Source organism: Xiphias gladius, chromosome 23 (assembly GCF_016859285.1).
Source record: "Xiphias gladius isolate SHS-SW01 ecotype Sanya breed wild chromosome 23, ASM1685928v1, whole genome shotgun sequence".
NCBI classification, from domain to species: Eukaryota; Metazoa; Chordata; class Actinopteri; order Istiophoriformes; family Xiphiidae; genus Xiphias; species Xiphias gladius.
Genome location: NC_053422.1, coordinates 13,429,773 through 13,446,095, shown reverse-complemented (window position 1 = coordinate 13,446,095; position 16,323 = coordinate 13,429,773). Strand labels below are relative to the sequence as shown.

At 40.6% G+C, this 16,323-nt stretch overlaps 1 protein-coding gene across 6 annotated transcripts; it reads right to left on the bottom strand.

The window, feature by feature from the left end:
* Positions 1 to 827: 827 nt before the first annotated feature.
* On the bottom strand, positions 828 to 15,823 carry ganabb (glucosidase II alpha subunit b). Of its 6 annotated transcripts, none has more exons than XM_040119786.1 (25): positions 15,714 to 15,821; positions 14,781 to 14,882; positions 14,539 to 14,647; positions 13,909 to 14,036; positions 12,860 to 13,039; positions 12,634 to 12,699; positions 11,243 to 11,300; positions 11,035 to 11,116; positions 10,698 to 10,794; positions 10,373 to 10,553; positions 10,016 to 10,169; positions 9,054 to 9,289; positions 8,779 to 8,905; positions 8,504 to 8,583; positions 7,978 to 8,118; positions 7,295 to 7,391; positions 6,618 to 6,719; positions 5,469 to 5,712; positions 4,792 to 4,856; positions 4,387 to 4,463; positions 4,122 to 4,196; positions 3,828 to 3,941; positions 3,592 to 3,701; positions 3,252 to 3,352; positions 828 to 2,470 (listed from the first exon to the last, which is right to left on the bottom strand). In XM_040119786.1, exons 1-25 carry the CDS (start codon positions 15,740 to 15,742, stop codon positions 2,361 to 2,363), a joined length of 2,865 nt encoding a protein of 954 aa, XP_039975720.1. In that variant the 5' UTR covers positions 15,743 to 15,821; the 3' UTR covers positions 828 to 2,360. The 6 variants fall into 6 exon arrangements, with proteins under 6 accessions (XP_039975720.1, XP_039975725.1, XP_039975721.1 ...); XM_040119791.1 differs by having other exon boundaries at positions 2,361 to 2,470; positions 10,016 to 10,136; positions 15,714 to 15,823; XM_040119787.1 differs by lacking the exon at positions 15,714 to 15,821 and adding an exon at positions 15,464 to 15,699 and having other exon boundaries at positions 2,361 to 2,470.
* Positions 15,824 to 16,323: the final 500 nt, after the last annotated feature.

Genomic DNA, 16,323 nt, shown 5'->3' with positions numbered 1-16,323 from the left:
AGTAATAATTTATCAGTAATTAATCTGAAATGAGTCGAACTGCAAAGTTAGTACTTTTACTATTAGTACTTTAAGTGTTTTTTGATGCTAGTCCTTTTGTACTTTTACTTAAGCAAAATTTTACTTGTAACAGAGTATTTCTACACTGCATTGCCACTTTTACTTTATTGAAAGGTCTTTTAAAAGAGTACTTCTACCATACACTGGACACAACTACAGATTTTTTAATAATCTGGCAATTTTGGGGGAAAAAAAATTCACAAGTGGAGATTTTTCAAATGTCCACTGTACAAACTACTTGAAACTCCTTTCGTTTTTTTTTCTTGCTGTTAATTTTTATCTATATGTTCTTTGCTCTTGTTGTGGATTATTTGACTGCAAGTTGAGCTCTTTCTTTTTAGTTGTATGCACCTTAGTTTACTTTGACTGTGGTAAAATAAATAAATAAATAAATGAATAATGTTTAACAAACTAACTGTACATAAGCCAAGGAGTTGTATATTAACTGAGTGTAACTATAGGTTAAGTGCTTCTTTTTAAAGGGATACTCTCCCAAAAATCTGCCAGGAATCAAATTTCCTTGTATAAACTGTGACAAATTAGAAACACGTTTGTATAATTAATTAATCGTCCATTTTCATGTTGCAGTGTCTACCAATGCATGATAATATTCATAATGTTTAGTCAAGTGTTCATTTTTCAGATCTAAACAATTGTCCAACTCAGTCCTGACGTATAGGAAGAACTGACATCTTACTAAATTAGAAACTGGTAAATGTAGTGGGTAAAACACATTGTCTGCAGTTAATTCAGTCAAAAGCACAGACTTCTTTTACATTTGGTCAACTTTATTTCACTTGGTCTCATCTTTTGAAGTACATCTGACAACTTTGATTGACAGCTGAAGTCTGTTCCTTCACTTCCATTTCCACCAGTTCAAGCCATCATCAACAAAACTGCAGCAACATGTACATTAATGATCATAAAAACAATCAAAGAGACAAACTTGGAACAACAAAACACCTAAAAAGGTCAGATGATTTTGACTAGATGGGACATACAGAGTCTCCAGAGAATCATTTGAATATTTATGAATGCTCAGTGCGAATTTAGGATTGATTATCATGAAAGTCAGAAGGATTTAAATGGATATTTGCTAGTGAAATACCTTTCAAGGATTAGATTTGACCTGTTCGTTAAGATCCAAATGACGCACTGGAAATCCTAGACTGTCCCGACATCTAGTAACACATGAAAATCTAAACAACTTGAGTTTTCACTCTCAGAAGTGCCTTAAAAATAATCTAGTACACAATGATGGAAAAAGAACTCGATAAAAAAAAAAGAAAGCACATCAACAGGATGATCCACTGTCAGTGGTTCACTCCCCTGAAGTGATTCCCACTGTGAAGTTTGTTCAAAAGAACAGCTGAAAATCTCCTCTAAGCAGCAGTTGAACAACCTGGTCACTTCTATGGTGAAGCAGTGATAATGAATCATTTCCATGCACACAAATGAATCACTGAGGAATTCAGGGAGAGGCTTAACAAGAACAAACCAGCCAGGATTAGTAAAAAAGATGATTATTTCTTTACATTTTGTGGAATGAGGAAAATTAAGAAACTGCAGGAGGAAAGTTTATTGTGGAGCTCATATAAGTTTCCTGGCAAGCCTTCCCCAAATATATTAAATGTGGCATGAGTAGAGAGGGTCGAGCCAATTGACTTGATTGAAGTACTCAGCTTAAAAAAATGGGGATGGGGAGGGATGGAATGAATGTTTGAAGAGTATGAAGTCAGAAACAGACGGAGGCAATCACCAGCAGGTGGAGCATGTGCTCTGAGTGTGAACCTTCCTTTTAAATGGCAAACAATCCCCCCACAGTGACTTTCCTCTGAGGCAGACTGGATGGAAAACTAAGCAATTAGGAAAAAAAAAACGTTGCCTGAATGTTTACTTATTTAAGCTTGAAGATTCATTACAATGATGTGATTTGAGTTGCTCAGTTTTTATCTACCTGAAAAATATGACAAACATAATTACCTATCTTGTAGTAACCCTTTTTGTTAGGTATTACAAGTGTGAGTGAACACAGGAGGGACATGGCAGAGACGTTATGTGGGTCAGTATGACTAACAGGTCTAAATGGGTTTGTGTGCATGTGTGTGTGTGTAGGGCTGAAACTGTGTGCATTTAATGTGTTGTGTGTGTGTGTATGTTTGTCCTTTATTTTCCATGGTGGGTATCCTGTTGTCTTGGCTCAAGTTAGTCTCGGGTATTAACGCCCTCCCTCTTCTCCCCTCTTGTTCAGTCCATGTCAGTCATTTTCTCCTCCTGCTCCTCCTCTGCCGTCTCTGTGGTTACTGAAGCATCACGGTCCAGTCTGCCCCTGCGTTCATGCCAGGCTTGCGGAGCGTCAACACAGACATGGAGGCGTCAAAGTCGAACTCTAGCTGGCTCTCCTGACCATCTGCAAAAGGAAAAGGAGACAGTATTAGCAAAAGCACAGTTTGCACAGCTGGGGGAGAAAATCTCATGCCAAAACAATTTTATACTAAATTATATCAGTGAAATATCATCAGTTTTGAAGTGTAAAAACTGCAAACTCTTTCACAGCCATTTTCTAACATTCTTGTTTTCCCTTTGTTTTTTCTTTTTTCTGGAGAAGTTCAAGTGCACGCAAAGTTTAGTTGTCAACACAAAAGGGTGTTTGAGCTCAAAGACTGAGCAAAAAGATTTGGTATTATAATTTGGGGAAGCAAGTTTTGATAGTAGTTGGCTTGTTGGCACATGAACAGGTCCAAATTAACAAGATTAACGAGACATGTATTACCAGATTTTCATTTTACACTCCAATAACACTGGAGTTTGATTTATATCCACTTAACATGGTTGTTTGCAACATTGCAAACACCAATACATTCTACGTAAGGAACTACATCAAAAACAAACAGGAAGGTAGATTCAGTTCCACGCTAGCTTAGCTATTACAAACCTATTTAACAACCATCTCTTTAGGGTTAGTTTAAAACTGTGTATGCATTCAACTTAACGTTGTGGGAACATTGCTCCAACTAATATCGTACTTGAATGTGTTTTTGACCATTAGACATTTAAAACAAAAATAGTATTAAACCTGTTGGACTGCCTCTTGTGAAATAGCTAGAGGCTTCTCAACAGATTCCATTTGCTAAAAGAGCCTGTAACTTTCAATGAATCAATGAAAGAGAAATGCTGTGCATAGTACTCACCAGCAGCCTGAAGGGTAACCTTGCTGGGCTTACTGGCTCCCAGTATGACAATGCGTTCAATCCAGGAGTGGGTAGTAAACTGGGCATCTGGAGCCAGGTTACTGTTGACCAAACAGAGACATGGTGGACATGGCAGGTATTAGAATACAAAAATTATAAAGTCACACCCATAATACAAATTATAAATAGTTCTACGCACAAAGTAGCACTTTATCTCACATCCCTATTTTCTTGTTGCTGTTTTTCTTTGCTGTTCACAGGAAGCAGCACCTTTAAAAATGTATTACTTTAATTGTTTTACTTTTTATTGAAACTGAAACAGAGAATACTCATCACTCACACAGAAGAGAGGATGTTGTTGGTGAAGGACAGCTTCCTGTGGATGAACTCCTTCTTTTCATAATTGAATGTGTGGCCGTCGTCTATGTAGAGCTCACCCTCTGCAGTTCTCTGTCAGACAAAAAGGCAAAAACTTCAAGGATGACAATTTGCCACTTGGCACCCAGCATGTCCAAAAAAGCAGTAGATGACAGTTGTGTCTTGCAACTGCCAGTAGAGTGTGTACACTCAAGTCACCTGGGGGTTAAGAGCCACGTATAAAGTGTAGGGATCGTGCTCCATGCAGGTGGAGGACCTGCGTACTCGAAGCTTCCTGGGAATAATGGAGCCACCACGTTGGAAAACAGGGATCTGAAAAGCAGACAGACGGCTTCATATTAAAACCAGAGAAATGAAGGAAAATACCAACTATTAAAAGGATGTGGAGGGCCTTGAAAAGTAGAATGTGATGTGTTAATTATCGCCACACATCCTTTCACACAGACATAGCAATGTATGACAGCACTGTGTACATCTTTGTGTGCCTCTTACAGAACTCATGGTGACAGGGATGTAAAGGCTCTGGGCCCCGTTGTGCTTCTGGAAGGTGTGGACATCAAACCAGACCTGAGGAACACAAAAACACGCTTTAGACAAAGTTTGACTTATACCAAGAAACTCTTAATCTGCAGACATGTTATTGACACAATGTCCTATTTAAAAAAAATAAAAATAATAATTTCACAAACCAGAATGATAACTTTATCGTAACAGTAACTTTATGATGTGTTTAAACCTCTGCGTTTCCTCGTCTTACCTCGTCTTTACCAGGCAGGTAGGCGGTGACGCCTCTGGCTCCCTCCTCAGTGACTGGGTGCACCAACAAGTCTCTCCCTGCAGCAGAGTTAAGTAACTTCAGTGGAAATGGTAATTGTTTCGAACCATGTCTGCCTCACTGTCACCATTGATTTCAAGTTTTATTTCTGGTTCTCTTGTATTTTTAATTCTCTTGTAACTCAGCTGTTCTCAAGCCTAGCAGGCCTGATTCACACCTAACATTATGTCACAACAACAATGACAACAGTACAGAGTTGTTTTTGTGTGAGAGATTCTCCATTTAATTTGAACAATGGTTGGAGGCAACTTTGGTGTATGGTTTTTTTCTAAAGGACATTTCTGGTCTAGCAGGTAAACATTCATGTTTTGGCATTGTGTGTCTCACCGATCAGGAACTCATCATCCAGAGCGAAAGTAGAAGGATCCTGAGGATACTCCACCCACAGCGGTCTGCGACAGAGATGCACATGTTTGCAGGGTAGAGTAACAGCAAGGAATATACAGTATGTTCACTCTGTGGGCTACCATGACATAGTGCAATACTTCACAGTTATTTACATTACATAATGCACAATACTGAAATGTTGTTTGGATTTTATATTTCTCTGTGTACATTTTTAATATGTAACTACATGTAACAATTAATACGCTTGTATTCAACCTCTGTTTAATCACTGACTGAGATGAGAGATCATTAGGGCATATAATCAAAGATAGGCTTGCGTTTGTCAGCCTGCCACACAATTTTTATTCCAAATTATGTTAGTAGAGGGTTTACTAAATTACTTTTCGTTCATAAATAATAAACATGAGAGAAGATCTTCTTTGAGATTTACTGGAAAAGGGTTAATGGAGTCATTATTATTGACAGAAGTAGCTTGGTCGTGTGAGGCTACTTCAAAAAGGCAGAGTAAAAATGTTCTCTAGTTCGACACATAAACCAAGCAAGTACTGATATGTGGATTTGAAACCAAAAACTATGCTGTTTTGTGGACGATTTTCCACTACAGGTAAGTTAACATGAAAGACACAAACACGCCATCTTCCCTGCCCTGCCCTCACCTCATGACGGGCTGTCCAGTGCGGTGTGCCTGGTAGAATTGCTGGTACCAGTAGGGCAGGAGGGTGTAGCGCTGGCGCACCGCCTCACGGATAAGCGCAGTGTTTTCTGGACCAAACAGCCAGGGCTCGCGGCGGGGTGTGTCCAAGTGGGCGTGGGCCCTGAAGAACGGCTGATACGCCCCCGTCTGGTACCAACGCACCAGCAGCTCGGTGCTCGGTGCCTTGAAGAAACCGCCAACATCAGCTATGAGACAAAAGGGGTAAATTATAGTCAAGGCTGGGCTACTTGGAGTTCAAAACGTCTAAAAAGGACACAAAAACAAAAATCTCTTGAGATCTTCTCTTTTCTGAGATTACGGCAGGAACTAGGGACTTATTGTGGACTTTTCTTGTACAAAATCAACTTTATTTAATGCAAGTGCAGTGTCATAAAACAGCTGATCTGATCATGAATACAACTTTCATACTCTGAACAGTACATGAGACATTCAGCCAGCATAAATGTTAAATATAGTTGCAAGTAGATTAAGCAGGGGACCTGTGCTGTCACCATGGTAACACCTCCTGCAGTTTATCAGTGGATGTTTTCATGGCTACATAAACTAACGCTCTGGGGAGATCTGTGCCCAAGTCAAATTAAATCATAAAACTGATTTTAACACATGCATTTTTCCCAGTTTTACTGCCACAGTCCTGCTTTACTGTTGTTTCTGAGTAACATGTAACTACTTTTTTAGCATGTAGGACATGTTATAAAAGGATGACGTGGCTAACAGCCATTTTCTTGCGGTTAAATGCAAGCTCTGAAGGGCAGCAACATAGTTTTCAAAGATATAAATCTGCTAAACTTTTGAACTCGTTGAAAGAGTCCAGATATTTTTGAATCTTAACAGCTACTTAAATATTCAATTTCTCACAACTATAACCGTTTGTCGGTAAGACACTTGCTACAGTACAACTTCTATTCCAGTGTATTTTGTGTAGAGAGGATTCCTTTTTATTGAACTTTATGAGAATCTGATACATTTTCACAAACTTTTTAGAAGTTCTCTTAATATTTTGTTCTTTAAACAAGTTGGTCTTTTTAAACTGGTCAAAAAGGTACAAACTACCAGAGTAGCAGCAGACAGAGAGCTTGAATATACTCACCACCACAGAAGGAGATTCCAACCAGACCCAGGCTCAGACACATAGGGATAGAGATCTTCAGATGGTCCCACTCAGCAGCATTATCTCCTGTCCACACAGCACCTGCAGACACAAAAACACACATGCACTTAACACTCTGCACTAAAACAGCCTCCATCAACACAATAACCAATTCTTGGTAATAATGTATTATATTTATTATAGTAAGCTTCAATTTACTGTAATAAAAGTACCAGTAAATATTAATTCAGTGTATTATCATTATAAAACATCATTAAATGGCCCCTTTCCCAAACCTGTTGGACGTGACAATAACCCCAAGTTGGCAAAGGTAAATTAACAACGCTCTGCCAAAAATAAGGGAGGTTATTATGGACACTCAGCACACCTTATTTTGTAATGTGCACAAATCTAGGATGTACATCTCTCCTACCCCAGCAAAGAGTCAGACTTCTGGACCCTTCACAGTTATAACAAGTACTTTTGACAGCTGAATCTGGACAAATCGCGTGTAGTTTGACCTGGCTAATACCAAATATAAACAAACACAACTGTAAACAGCCGAAGAGAATCATTCAATGTGCATTACCAGGTCCGTATTAGTGTGTTCCCTGGGTCAGTGTGAAGTAAAACGAGGTTGTGTGTAGAATGAAAAGTTAGAGCTGTGACAGGCTCACCGTAGCGCTGTGACCCAGCAAAGAAGGCTCTGGTCAGGACAAACGGTCGCTCAACTCCTCCTGACCTCTGGATCAGACCCTCTGCTGTGGCCATTTGCTGCAGGTTGTACACATGATAATCAGTGGAGCAGAGCGGGTATTTTGCAGGGGTGTTCTGACCTATATCATCTGATTTTTAGAGCATAAGTATAGTCTCTTTGAAAGCAGTTTGTGAACAGTGTACAGTATAATTATATCACTAAGACTATTTTAAAATCCTGATGTCCCACATTTCATTCCCACTGCTGGAAAATAGCAGCAGAACGTCAAGGAAAAGTATAGTGACATATTATCACCTGTCCGGAGTTGTTTAATGGTTCTAGGTCATTTCATTTTGCTAATAAATTGATTTGTGTTCAGCACCACGTTTTGCTGATTTCTGTGTGATACCAACATTTTTTACAATTTTTTTTTTTTTACATTTTTACATCTGCTGATATCAAAGTTCCACAGTCATTTTCTCCCATGAATCAACTGCAGTGGCTCACAGGGACAGTAGTTATATTCATGCAGGAATACTCAACTAGACTGAAAAACATGAACAGGGTGAAATGCAATGTCTAAATGATCCAGGATTTAGGGAAATATTTAACAGAAAGGTTCAGTTTTCCACATAAAGCCACACACGAATTGTGCACACTCACGACGTAGAAGCCATAGATGTTGTGCACGTCACGGTGCTCCCAGGCTCCGTGCACTGCATCCTTGTGCATTGTGACCTCTGGCCCGTTGAAGACCGACGGCTCATTCATGTCGTTCCACGTGTACAGGTTCTCCATGGAACCCTGGAGTGTGGACAGAAATTGTGGATGTAAGTCTCGAGGCCAGACTAAGCATATCATGCAGTGCCACATTAAATCCATGAACTGATTTGGTAAACTTGGGCGCAGAAATTACCAATGAAAACCTTTCAGACTCCTAAACATTCAGGCCTAGAGGCCAAAAGCAGAAAACTGGGGCTTTAAACATGTTAATACCACTGGGTGTTGTGGAAAAAGAGCCTGTGACCCTTCCTAGTTAAACAAAGGTTTAGAAAATTATCTAGTGTCCTGATTATCAGTGAGAGTGTTCTTCAGACATTGTCTTTTCTTAAGGAAAGCTGGCACATAGAGCAACAGCCAACATGCTAAATCTTCGGTATCTCATCTCAGAAGTGTCTTCAAGACTCACCTCATACTGGTCGTAGGCGAACATGCTGGCCCACCACTCTCTCATGTCTGAACGGGTGAAGTCTGGATAGCCGGCACTACCTAAAGGAAAATCATCCATCCCGAGGAGAGAAAGGAAGAACGGAAAGGAATGCGTTAGAAATATGAATTGTAATAATGAAGAATTCAGCATATGGACAAACATGTCACTATAAATTCTCAGTGAAAATCCAGTTCACAAAATAAAAGCATTTTCTATACTCTTTCTGGTGATTGATGTAGAGCTGTCTGTCTTACCTGGCCAGCACCAGCCCTCATAGTCGCCACCATCTTTATTCTTGATATAGAAACCCCGAGAACGGATTTCATTATGGATCTTGTAGTTGCTGTCTACTTTGATATGAGGGTCCACAATGGCCACCATCTATTAAAAAATTGGAATTTTTTAAAAATGAGCAGAAAGTCTTAAAAGGGTAAAAATTTCTGGCCAAAAAAAAAAAAACAACCCATGAAGTAGTGGATCCTAACATTGTCTGCAGGTACAGTAACTCTGGATTATAAATCATCTGTACCTTGCGTTTCTTGTCCATGAGGCCCTGCAGCATTTCCTTTGGTGTCGCAAACTTGTGTGGATCCCAGGTGAAGTAGCGCTTCCCATCTGTGTGCTCAATATCAAGCCAGATGAAATCATAGGGGATGTCGTGCTCGTCAAAGCCCGCATCCACTGACTGCACGTCTTCCTGATCATTGTAGTTCCAGCGGCACTGGTGGTAGCCCAGGGAAGTCAAGGGAGGGAAGGACTGGGTGCCTGAAGAGCATCATGAGGAGGAGGTAAGACGACAAGAGGAGACATATTGAGACGCAGGAGGTCAATCAAAAGCTGATATTTTATTGGGCTAAACAGACAACAACACTGGTTTCAGGCAGTAAAACATATCAAACTTTGCACAAATTAATTAAATGAAATAGGTGATTTGTTAAAAGCTGAGCCAATGCCTATGTCTTAAATGTCTGAACTGCCAGAGTTCTTTCGTGATTTCAACTGTGTTCATAATTATTTAAAAATTTGATTTGAAAGAGCAAGGTTTAAATTATTGATTAATTGTGTCTCTTCATGTAAGAATCACAGTTTAGTTGATCCAATTGTAAAATGAGTCGAATTGTTTCTGATATTACAGTTTCTCTGCAGATGAATACAATTTATGAAGAATCTCTTGAAATCGAGACGATCTATTTAAGACACAGGCATATTTGTAAATTTTCTTTTGCTGTCAGAGATGAATTAGCATTTAGCATTTATGACTAAAACAAGCAGTAAAAAGTATTTTTATTTTATTCATTTTATTTTATGTACTGACAAGAGTCATTTTTTAACAAGCCAGAAACCCAACCAAAGCAAATCCATGGTCTATACTATTTTTTCTGCAGTGCATTACATTAACTTTAGTAATAAGAGCATGTATTGAAAGGAGAAAGTGCTAATTGGAAAAGGCATTGAGCGTTCATGTAAATGGCCAGCCATCTATGTTCCTACCTGTAAGGGAAGCATACTGAGAGAAGACATCTTTGGGTGTTGGTCCGAGCATAATGAAGACATCGATGATGCCACTTTCAGAGATCCAGCGCACATCTGTCTGTGGCGTCTCACTAGAGCCCTGAACATAATCCAGCATTTTCCCAAACACCGTCTGGTTACAAAGCAGGTGAATAAAGGATTGTGATATTGTACAGCAGACATTCGCCATGGCCCTTTTAACCAAACTAAGACCCAGAAACCAAGAAGTAAAACTGGAATTAAGTTCCTACATAAAAAAAATGCAAGTGAAGTTCCTTAGCTTCTGAAAAAGGACCCTGGGTGTTTGAAAAAGTTTCTGAAGATGAAAAGAAATACCTTTCCAGCTGTGTTGGAGCTGATGTCCACCCAGGTTTCAGCAGCATTGAGCCAGAAGATGCCTGTGGTCCGCTGGGCGTTGTGGGCTAACATAACTGGGACAGCCCCGTACAGGGCCATAGGATTATATAGCTCATACTGGAACACATCCAAGTTATATAGCCGATATGGATCTCCATTACTGGAACACACAAACACACATTGAGGCTTGACCCAGTGCAGTGAAGACTATGCTAACAACTAGGCATTTACCAACCGATGTGGAAGAAAAAACAAACTCCATCTCCATTCTGTATGTGAAATATGACTTCTTGTTGCCACTCACTCTGTTGTTTTGAGCCTGAGGGTGTCCGCGTGTTCTGGGATACCGTATACGTGCTCCACGCCCGGCAAAGAAAAGTCTAAACTAACAGCAGATGGACCTGTGGGGCAAAAACAACCAATAACCACTTAGGAGGACACAGTAAAAGTTATGTAGTAGGGATTTTTTTTTTTTTTTTTTCCCCCCCACCAAATAATGAGCACAGTGATTTTAGAGCTGAAGTTTCTACATTTATCCGAAAAACACCTTGCCACCACTTAACTAATACACACATACAGACACTGTGGTACCGGTAATTACACTATAATGACCTATAATTGAAAATATAATTATGACTTACCATTAGGTTTGCTGTCCGAGTGCGATTTAAACATTTCCTCCCACATCCCGTCTTCTACTTTCTCTTCCTCTTCTTTTGCTGCCTGTCAGGCAAATGGGGAGAACAGTAATTTACAAGAACAGATCAAAGCTGAGATACAGCGTAGAAATGGTGTCTTAAAAATAAAAGAGAGGAAGAGGAAAAGAAACTGTATTTTAGTGTGTAGTACCTCGGCCTGGGTAGCCGGATCAGCCTCCTCTTTCTTCTCGGCCTCTGGGTCTGCCTGACTGTTCCATGGCACAGAGAACAGAGGGAGAGGTGTGGAGGGGGATACAGGAAAAAGATAGATGTGTCACTTTAACAAGATCCCTCTATCTTATGAAGAGCGACAATACACGGGAGTATAATTAAACTATGATAAAAAGGAAAAGGACATAAAAACAGGGAGGTTGGTGACTGCCCCCTAACTCCACACTGACAACTATGAAGTACTCTACAAGGTCTTAAATGTCCCAGCTTTAATGACAAAGGGGACTGAGCAACTCCCTACCTTGTGGCTATTTCAAGCTAAGCATCATGGGACAGTAGCTCTAGAGGCCGTAGCATATAACGCCTACAAGGACCAACTGATATCCAGTGGATCCAGAATACTGTATACCAAGGTGTAATCCGGGCCATGGTGTAGCACCAAAGACCCCTTGGCACAAGCCCTGAACTGCAAATATTTTTGGTAGTCACACACACTTGTAGAAGTACATGATCTGCAGCAGCACACATGCAAGAGGCAGTGGTGAATAAGGTTTGTTTTTAAAGTTTGCTAGAGCTCAAAAAATCATTGTATTCTTGGGTAACATGTCCCCAAATTAAGAAAATTCTTACATCTTGAAAATGCAAAAATGCAACCAGAAGCACAACTTCAAAGAGAGATGTTGCGGTTGGGTTTGGTAAGTGGGCAGCGATACCTGAAAATAAGGCAAAAGCTATCTGGTGGGACACAGACTACATCTCATCTGCGCTCTAAACCAGTACACACTCAGCACTAGCGATATTTTATTTCGACTCTGCGGTTAATTTTCTCCGTAAACTGAGCAAGTGTAACAAATCATTTCAACATAACTGGTCAAGAAACCCTGTCAGTCATGCAGTTGTAGTGTTAGATCAGTTTATCAGACACGCTGCTGAAGTGACACTGCAAGTGTGCGATTTAGTTAATCAGATCCAACAAGACAATGGTGCACAGTAAAATCATAGCTAGGCCTTCAGCAGACCCTACAGTATAATCATCTAGTGAATGTGTATTCTGATGATTAGGATGATTTTTTTCTTTGTTTCATGAAATAAGATGAAAAATCAACATCCTTATTTTCTGCCACTGTTTAAATGATCCTTCAAAAATAAGGGGACGATAACAGTTAGGGCTGGACTGACCCCGTAATTCTGGATCAAATCAAACACCGCCATGCATACACTCACCAACACCCCGCTCTTTCACTCTCAGTCACATTTAATTGAGGGTAAATACAGAACTTGGTGTGATGGGAGTCCCTACATTTTATGGTACTACTGGCAGCATTGGCACAAGGAACAGAATACACACTTACAAATCTTAAGGGTCTTTACCTAGAGAATACCCTCTTGATATTATCCCACACGCTAGCCACTGTGCTAGTTACTTTATAGGAGAAACTAGGATGATAGGGAGAAGAGGACAGAACAACGAGTCAGACAATACTCAAAAACAAACCATTTCATGGGAACAAAAATAGAAATCATCCACTGAGTGAGAATGTGGATTAAAAGAGAGGGTTGATATTTTGTAAACGTGTGTGCATGCGTGGTTTCTCACGTGTCCTTGCGCATCCTCAGGTGCTCGAAGGCCAGCAGGCCACGAGAGTTCAATGACATCACCACTTCACGTCCCTCCATGATGTCAAGTCGGAAGGGCTGGGCGCTGACGATAACCCTCTGAGACTCCGCCCCCAGGGACAGCACCACCCCGTTCTCATCCTGAGACAAAAGAGACAGGCTGCGGCAGAGAGGAGAAGGAGAGGAAGTGAGGGTCAAGAGTGACAAAGAAAAGTGAGGACAAAATCTAAAAGAACTATTGGAACTGTCTTTTATCACCAGTCTGTTATCCACTCCAGACTTATAAATGCTGTTATTAAACCCTACTGAAGCCAAACTAAACTTCAAGGTTCGAAGTCTGCAATGAGATTCTGAAAGATAAAGCCAGAAAGCAATAATCGGAAAAGGCTATGTCTTTTGTTTCAGTGGAGGAATTTATATTCGGAATTTCACTTCTCACATTCCTGCCACATTTACAGCCAAGTTACGCAGCATGAGTACATGCCTCGACCTACAGAGTAGAGCACTTTCTTTGTTTTCTTTCAATATTTACAGTCAAATGAAACGTTCTTGATGTTTTGTTTATCTGTTAAGTGTTACTAAATTCACATCTCCCCGTAAGTGACTCTCTCTTCAGGCCTTTTATTTACTTCATCTGCCTTTTTCGCAGCAGTGATTTTGACTTGTCTAGTAGGAGAAGCACAAACCTATATTATCATTCTCTTTCTCCATATTGAAAGCCTTCTATGCTACTCTGTCACCTATAGTAAATCCAGCTAGTAAATCCTGGAAGAAGGAATCCCCCTACTTTTGCTGCCTCTGGGGTTCCTTCCTTTCGTTAACCTGTCAAAGCATTTTTGGAGATGTTTTTTCCTACACAAACAGGAGGGTGTAGGAGAAATGTCTGGTTATTGGCTACATTGATAAATCTGACAATGGCAGAAGTACAGATAGAAATTGTTCATTTTGCTTTTTTAGTTTGACTCTAAGAGGAAAACCTCCAACCACCCACTCACGCCACACAGTCAGTAACTCCAATGGGAGACTCACGGCTCAGTAGATGGCTCCCTGATGAGCACGTCCGGGACCTCATAGCGAGGCTTCAGGGGCTTCAGCTCATTAATCTTCACCCTCGTTATGTTTCCCTGGAGACGGTAGAGCTCGAGCAGCAGACGCACCTGAGGAACCAAACACAGATAGAGGGGGAGACGGAGAGAGGGAAGGGGAAAAGAGATTCAGGAGAAGTAAGGGAGGTTACAGAGGAATTTCATTATTATCTTATAAATACTACAGCAGACGTCAGCAAATGGGTCCAGCCAGGGGCCATGTTTTTCAGCATTACACTTAGTTTGTCATATCTGGCATTTGGTTTTGATACCAGAAGGAAGGGAAAACTACTAACTAGTGCTCTGATGTCAAATTTTACTGAAAATTTATTAGGCAGAGAGGACATCCTGGGAAATGGGCTTAATATCCACTTTGTACATATTTCAGTTGACAGTTCAAAAACATGAGGCAATTGTGATTTAGTATAGCAGATTTAGTGTATTGTGGGAAGTTTCAAAAGGAGTGTAACGTCCAAAAGTAGACACCTTGCAAGACTTGATGTTAAATATTAAGTGCCTTACGCCATTGGCAACCAAAATCCTTCCTCTGTTTGCCTTTTTGTGTGTGATTTACCTTGTTGTTGTCATTGATGAGCTGCAGGGTGAGTCTGGTGTTGGTCAGCTCCATGGTCTCCAGCAAGGCTCGATAGGGAGACTCACCAGGCTTCAATGCTCGCTGACGCCTGTTTAAAATTTCAAACCAAGTGTGGACATTGGTTATAAATCAGTAACCGTGGGGTTTTTTTTCCTCTTTGGCAACACTAACTTTAAGTGAGTAAATGTACTCTTTTTTTTTTTTTCCTATCTTGCACTCACTTGCAGAAGGCACTCTGGTCACAGGTCTTGAAGTTGCCCCTGTCCACAGCCCACGTTCCACTCAGGCACACAGCCAGCCACAGCACCAAGACAGGTGCCATCCTACAAAGAAAATCAAGGAGAGAACCTAAACTTTAAGATGGTTTGGCTGCTACCAAGTCACCTCTACAATTCGTTGATTGACATTAGGTTGCGCAGCACCCGGGCCAAACTACAGCACGTATACAGGAGTTAGTTAGAAAAAACACACACCCGGACTTTGATCCCTCTGTCCTAGGTAAAACGTGTCTTCAAATGAAAGACAGCGCCAGAAAAATGTCACAGGCCGGTCACTAAAACACTTCCCGTTTCGTCATCCTGCTGCAACTATAGTGCGCGTATATTAACATTTAAAAAGAGTATCCAGAGTCCCGTGTTTCATGTTAGACCCTGCGCCTGCATGCAGACTTACTTCTAGCCCTCATACTCCTGTCAAATCCGGGGGATGTGATGTGCTTGAAATGATGCCAAGGAACAGCATTAGCTAACATATCGGCTAACGTGAGCTAGCTCGCAGGCAATCGGAATTGTGGAAAATTACAACAAAATATTGGCACTTCTTATTAATGTGGCAACGGTAGTGTATTAGTATTTAAGGACGAATTAATACCCGATTGTCTGACAGCGGTGTTATCGTTATTTACCTATTTGGACGCCTCAGGATATCGTGCTAACGGGCTGCCTGTCAAACCGCTAATTCAATTGAGGGGGATCTCGCCTTTTCCAGCATGATTTTCTTTCCTAACGGCCGTTAAATCCCGTAACATTAAAATGGATCACGGGTTTACCGAGCGTACACCCGCAGTGATAATCTCCGGCTTCCCCCGCAGTGATAACGTATCCAAAAAAATAAAGATAAATTCACTATGAAAGAGCGGAACTGCTTTGTCTTACCTCTCGGTGAAGGAGGCCATCTTGATCATCCTCACGCTTGACTCCGCCCATTTCAGTGCGCAACAAAGATCGTTAAAAAACAAGAGTCGTTACAACGCACCATAATATTTGTCATTATTTTTTTTTAAACTAACAAATATATTGTGAATAAATGTAGCATATTTTTCTTTAATCCCCGCGTTATCTTTTTTATCTGACTGTTGATAATCGATATATGTGAACTTCGTATGACTAGCTGACACGTCACCACCGAGCTCCAGTCAGGGAGGTGCACACACTTCTCCTGGATCAGTCCCAGTGCTCACACTGGATTGATTTCCAACCAGTGCAACGTTCAGGTGCTGGAAACACGTGTAAATTCTAACTAAATCCAGTACAACAGCCCTGCAATAAATCATATCTTTTTGAACCCATAACCCATGTCACCCAAACCACTCTACCTCAAGATCCAATGTTTAGAAATACTCAGTTATTAACAATTTTTTTAGGGCTCCAACTAACAATTATTTTCATTTCTAATACATCAATCAAGATTACTTTCTAGATTAATCCTTTGGTCTTCATCACAGTTGTTGTCATTAAATGTCCCCCCCCCCAAGTAACTTAAAGA

Excerpts from the sequence above, each read along its gene's own strand:
- ganabb (XM_040119786.1), bottom strand. The coding sequence starts at position 15,742 with ATGATCAAGATGGCCTCCTTCACCGAGAG. Across the intron at positions 11,117-11,242 it reads ATCCGGCTACCCAGGCCGAG|GCAGCAAAAGAAGAGGAAGA; the intron begins GTACTACACACT and ends TTTGCCTGACAG. Across the intron at positions 5,713-6,617 it reads TGGAATCTCCTTCTGTGGTG|CTGATGTTGGCGGTTTCTTC; the intron begins GTGAGTATATTC and ends TTTGTCTCATAG.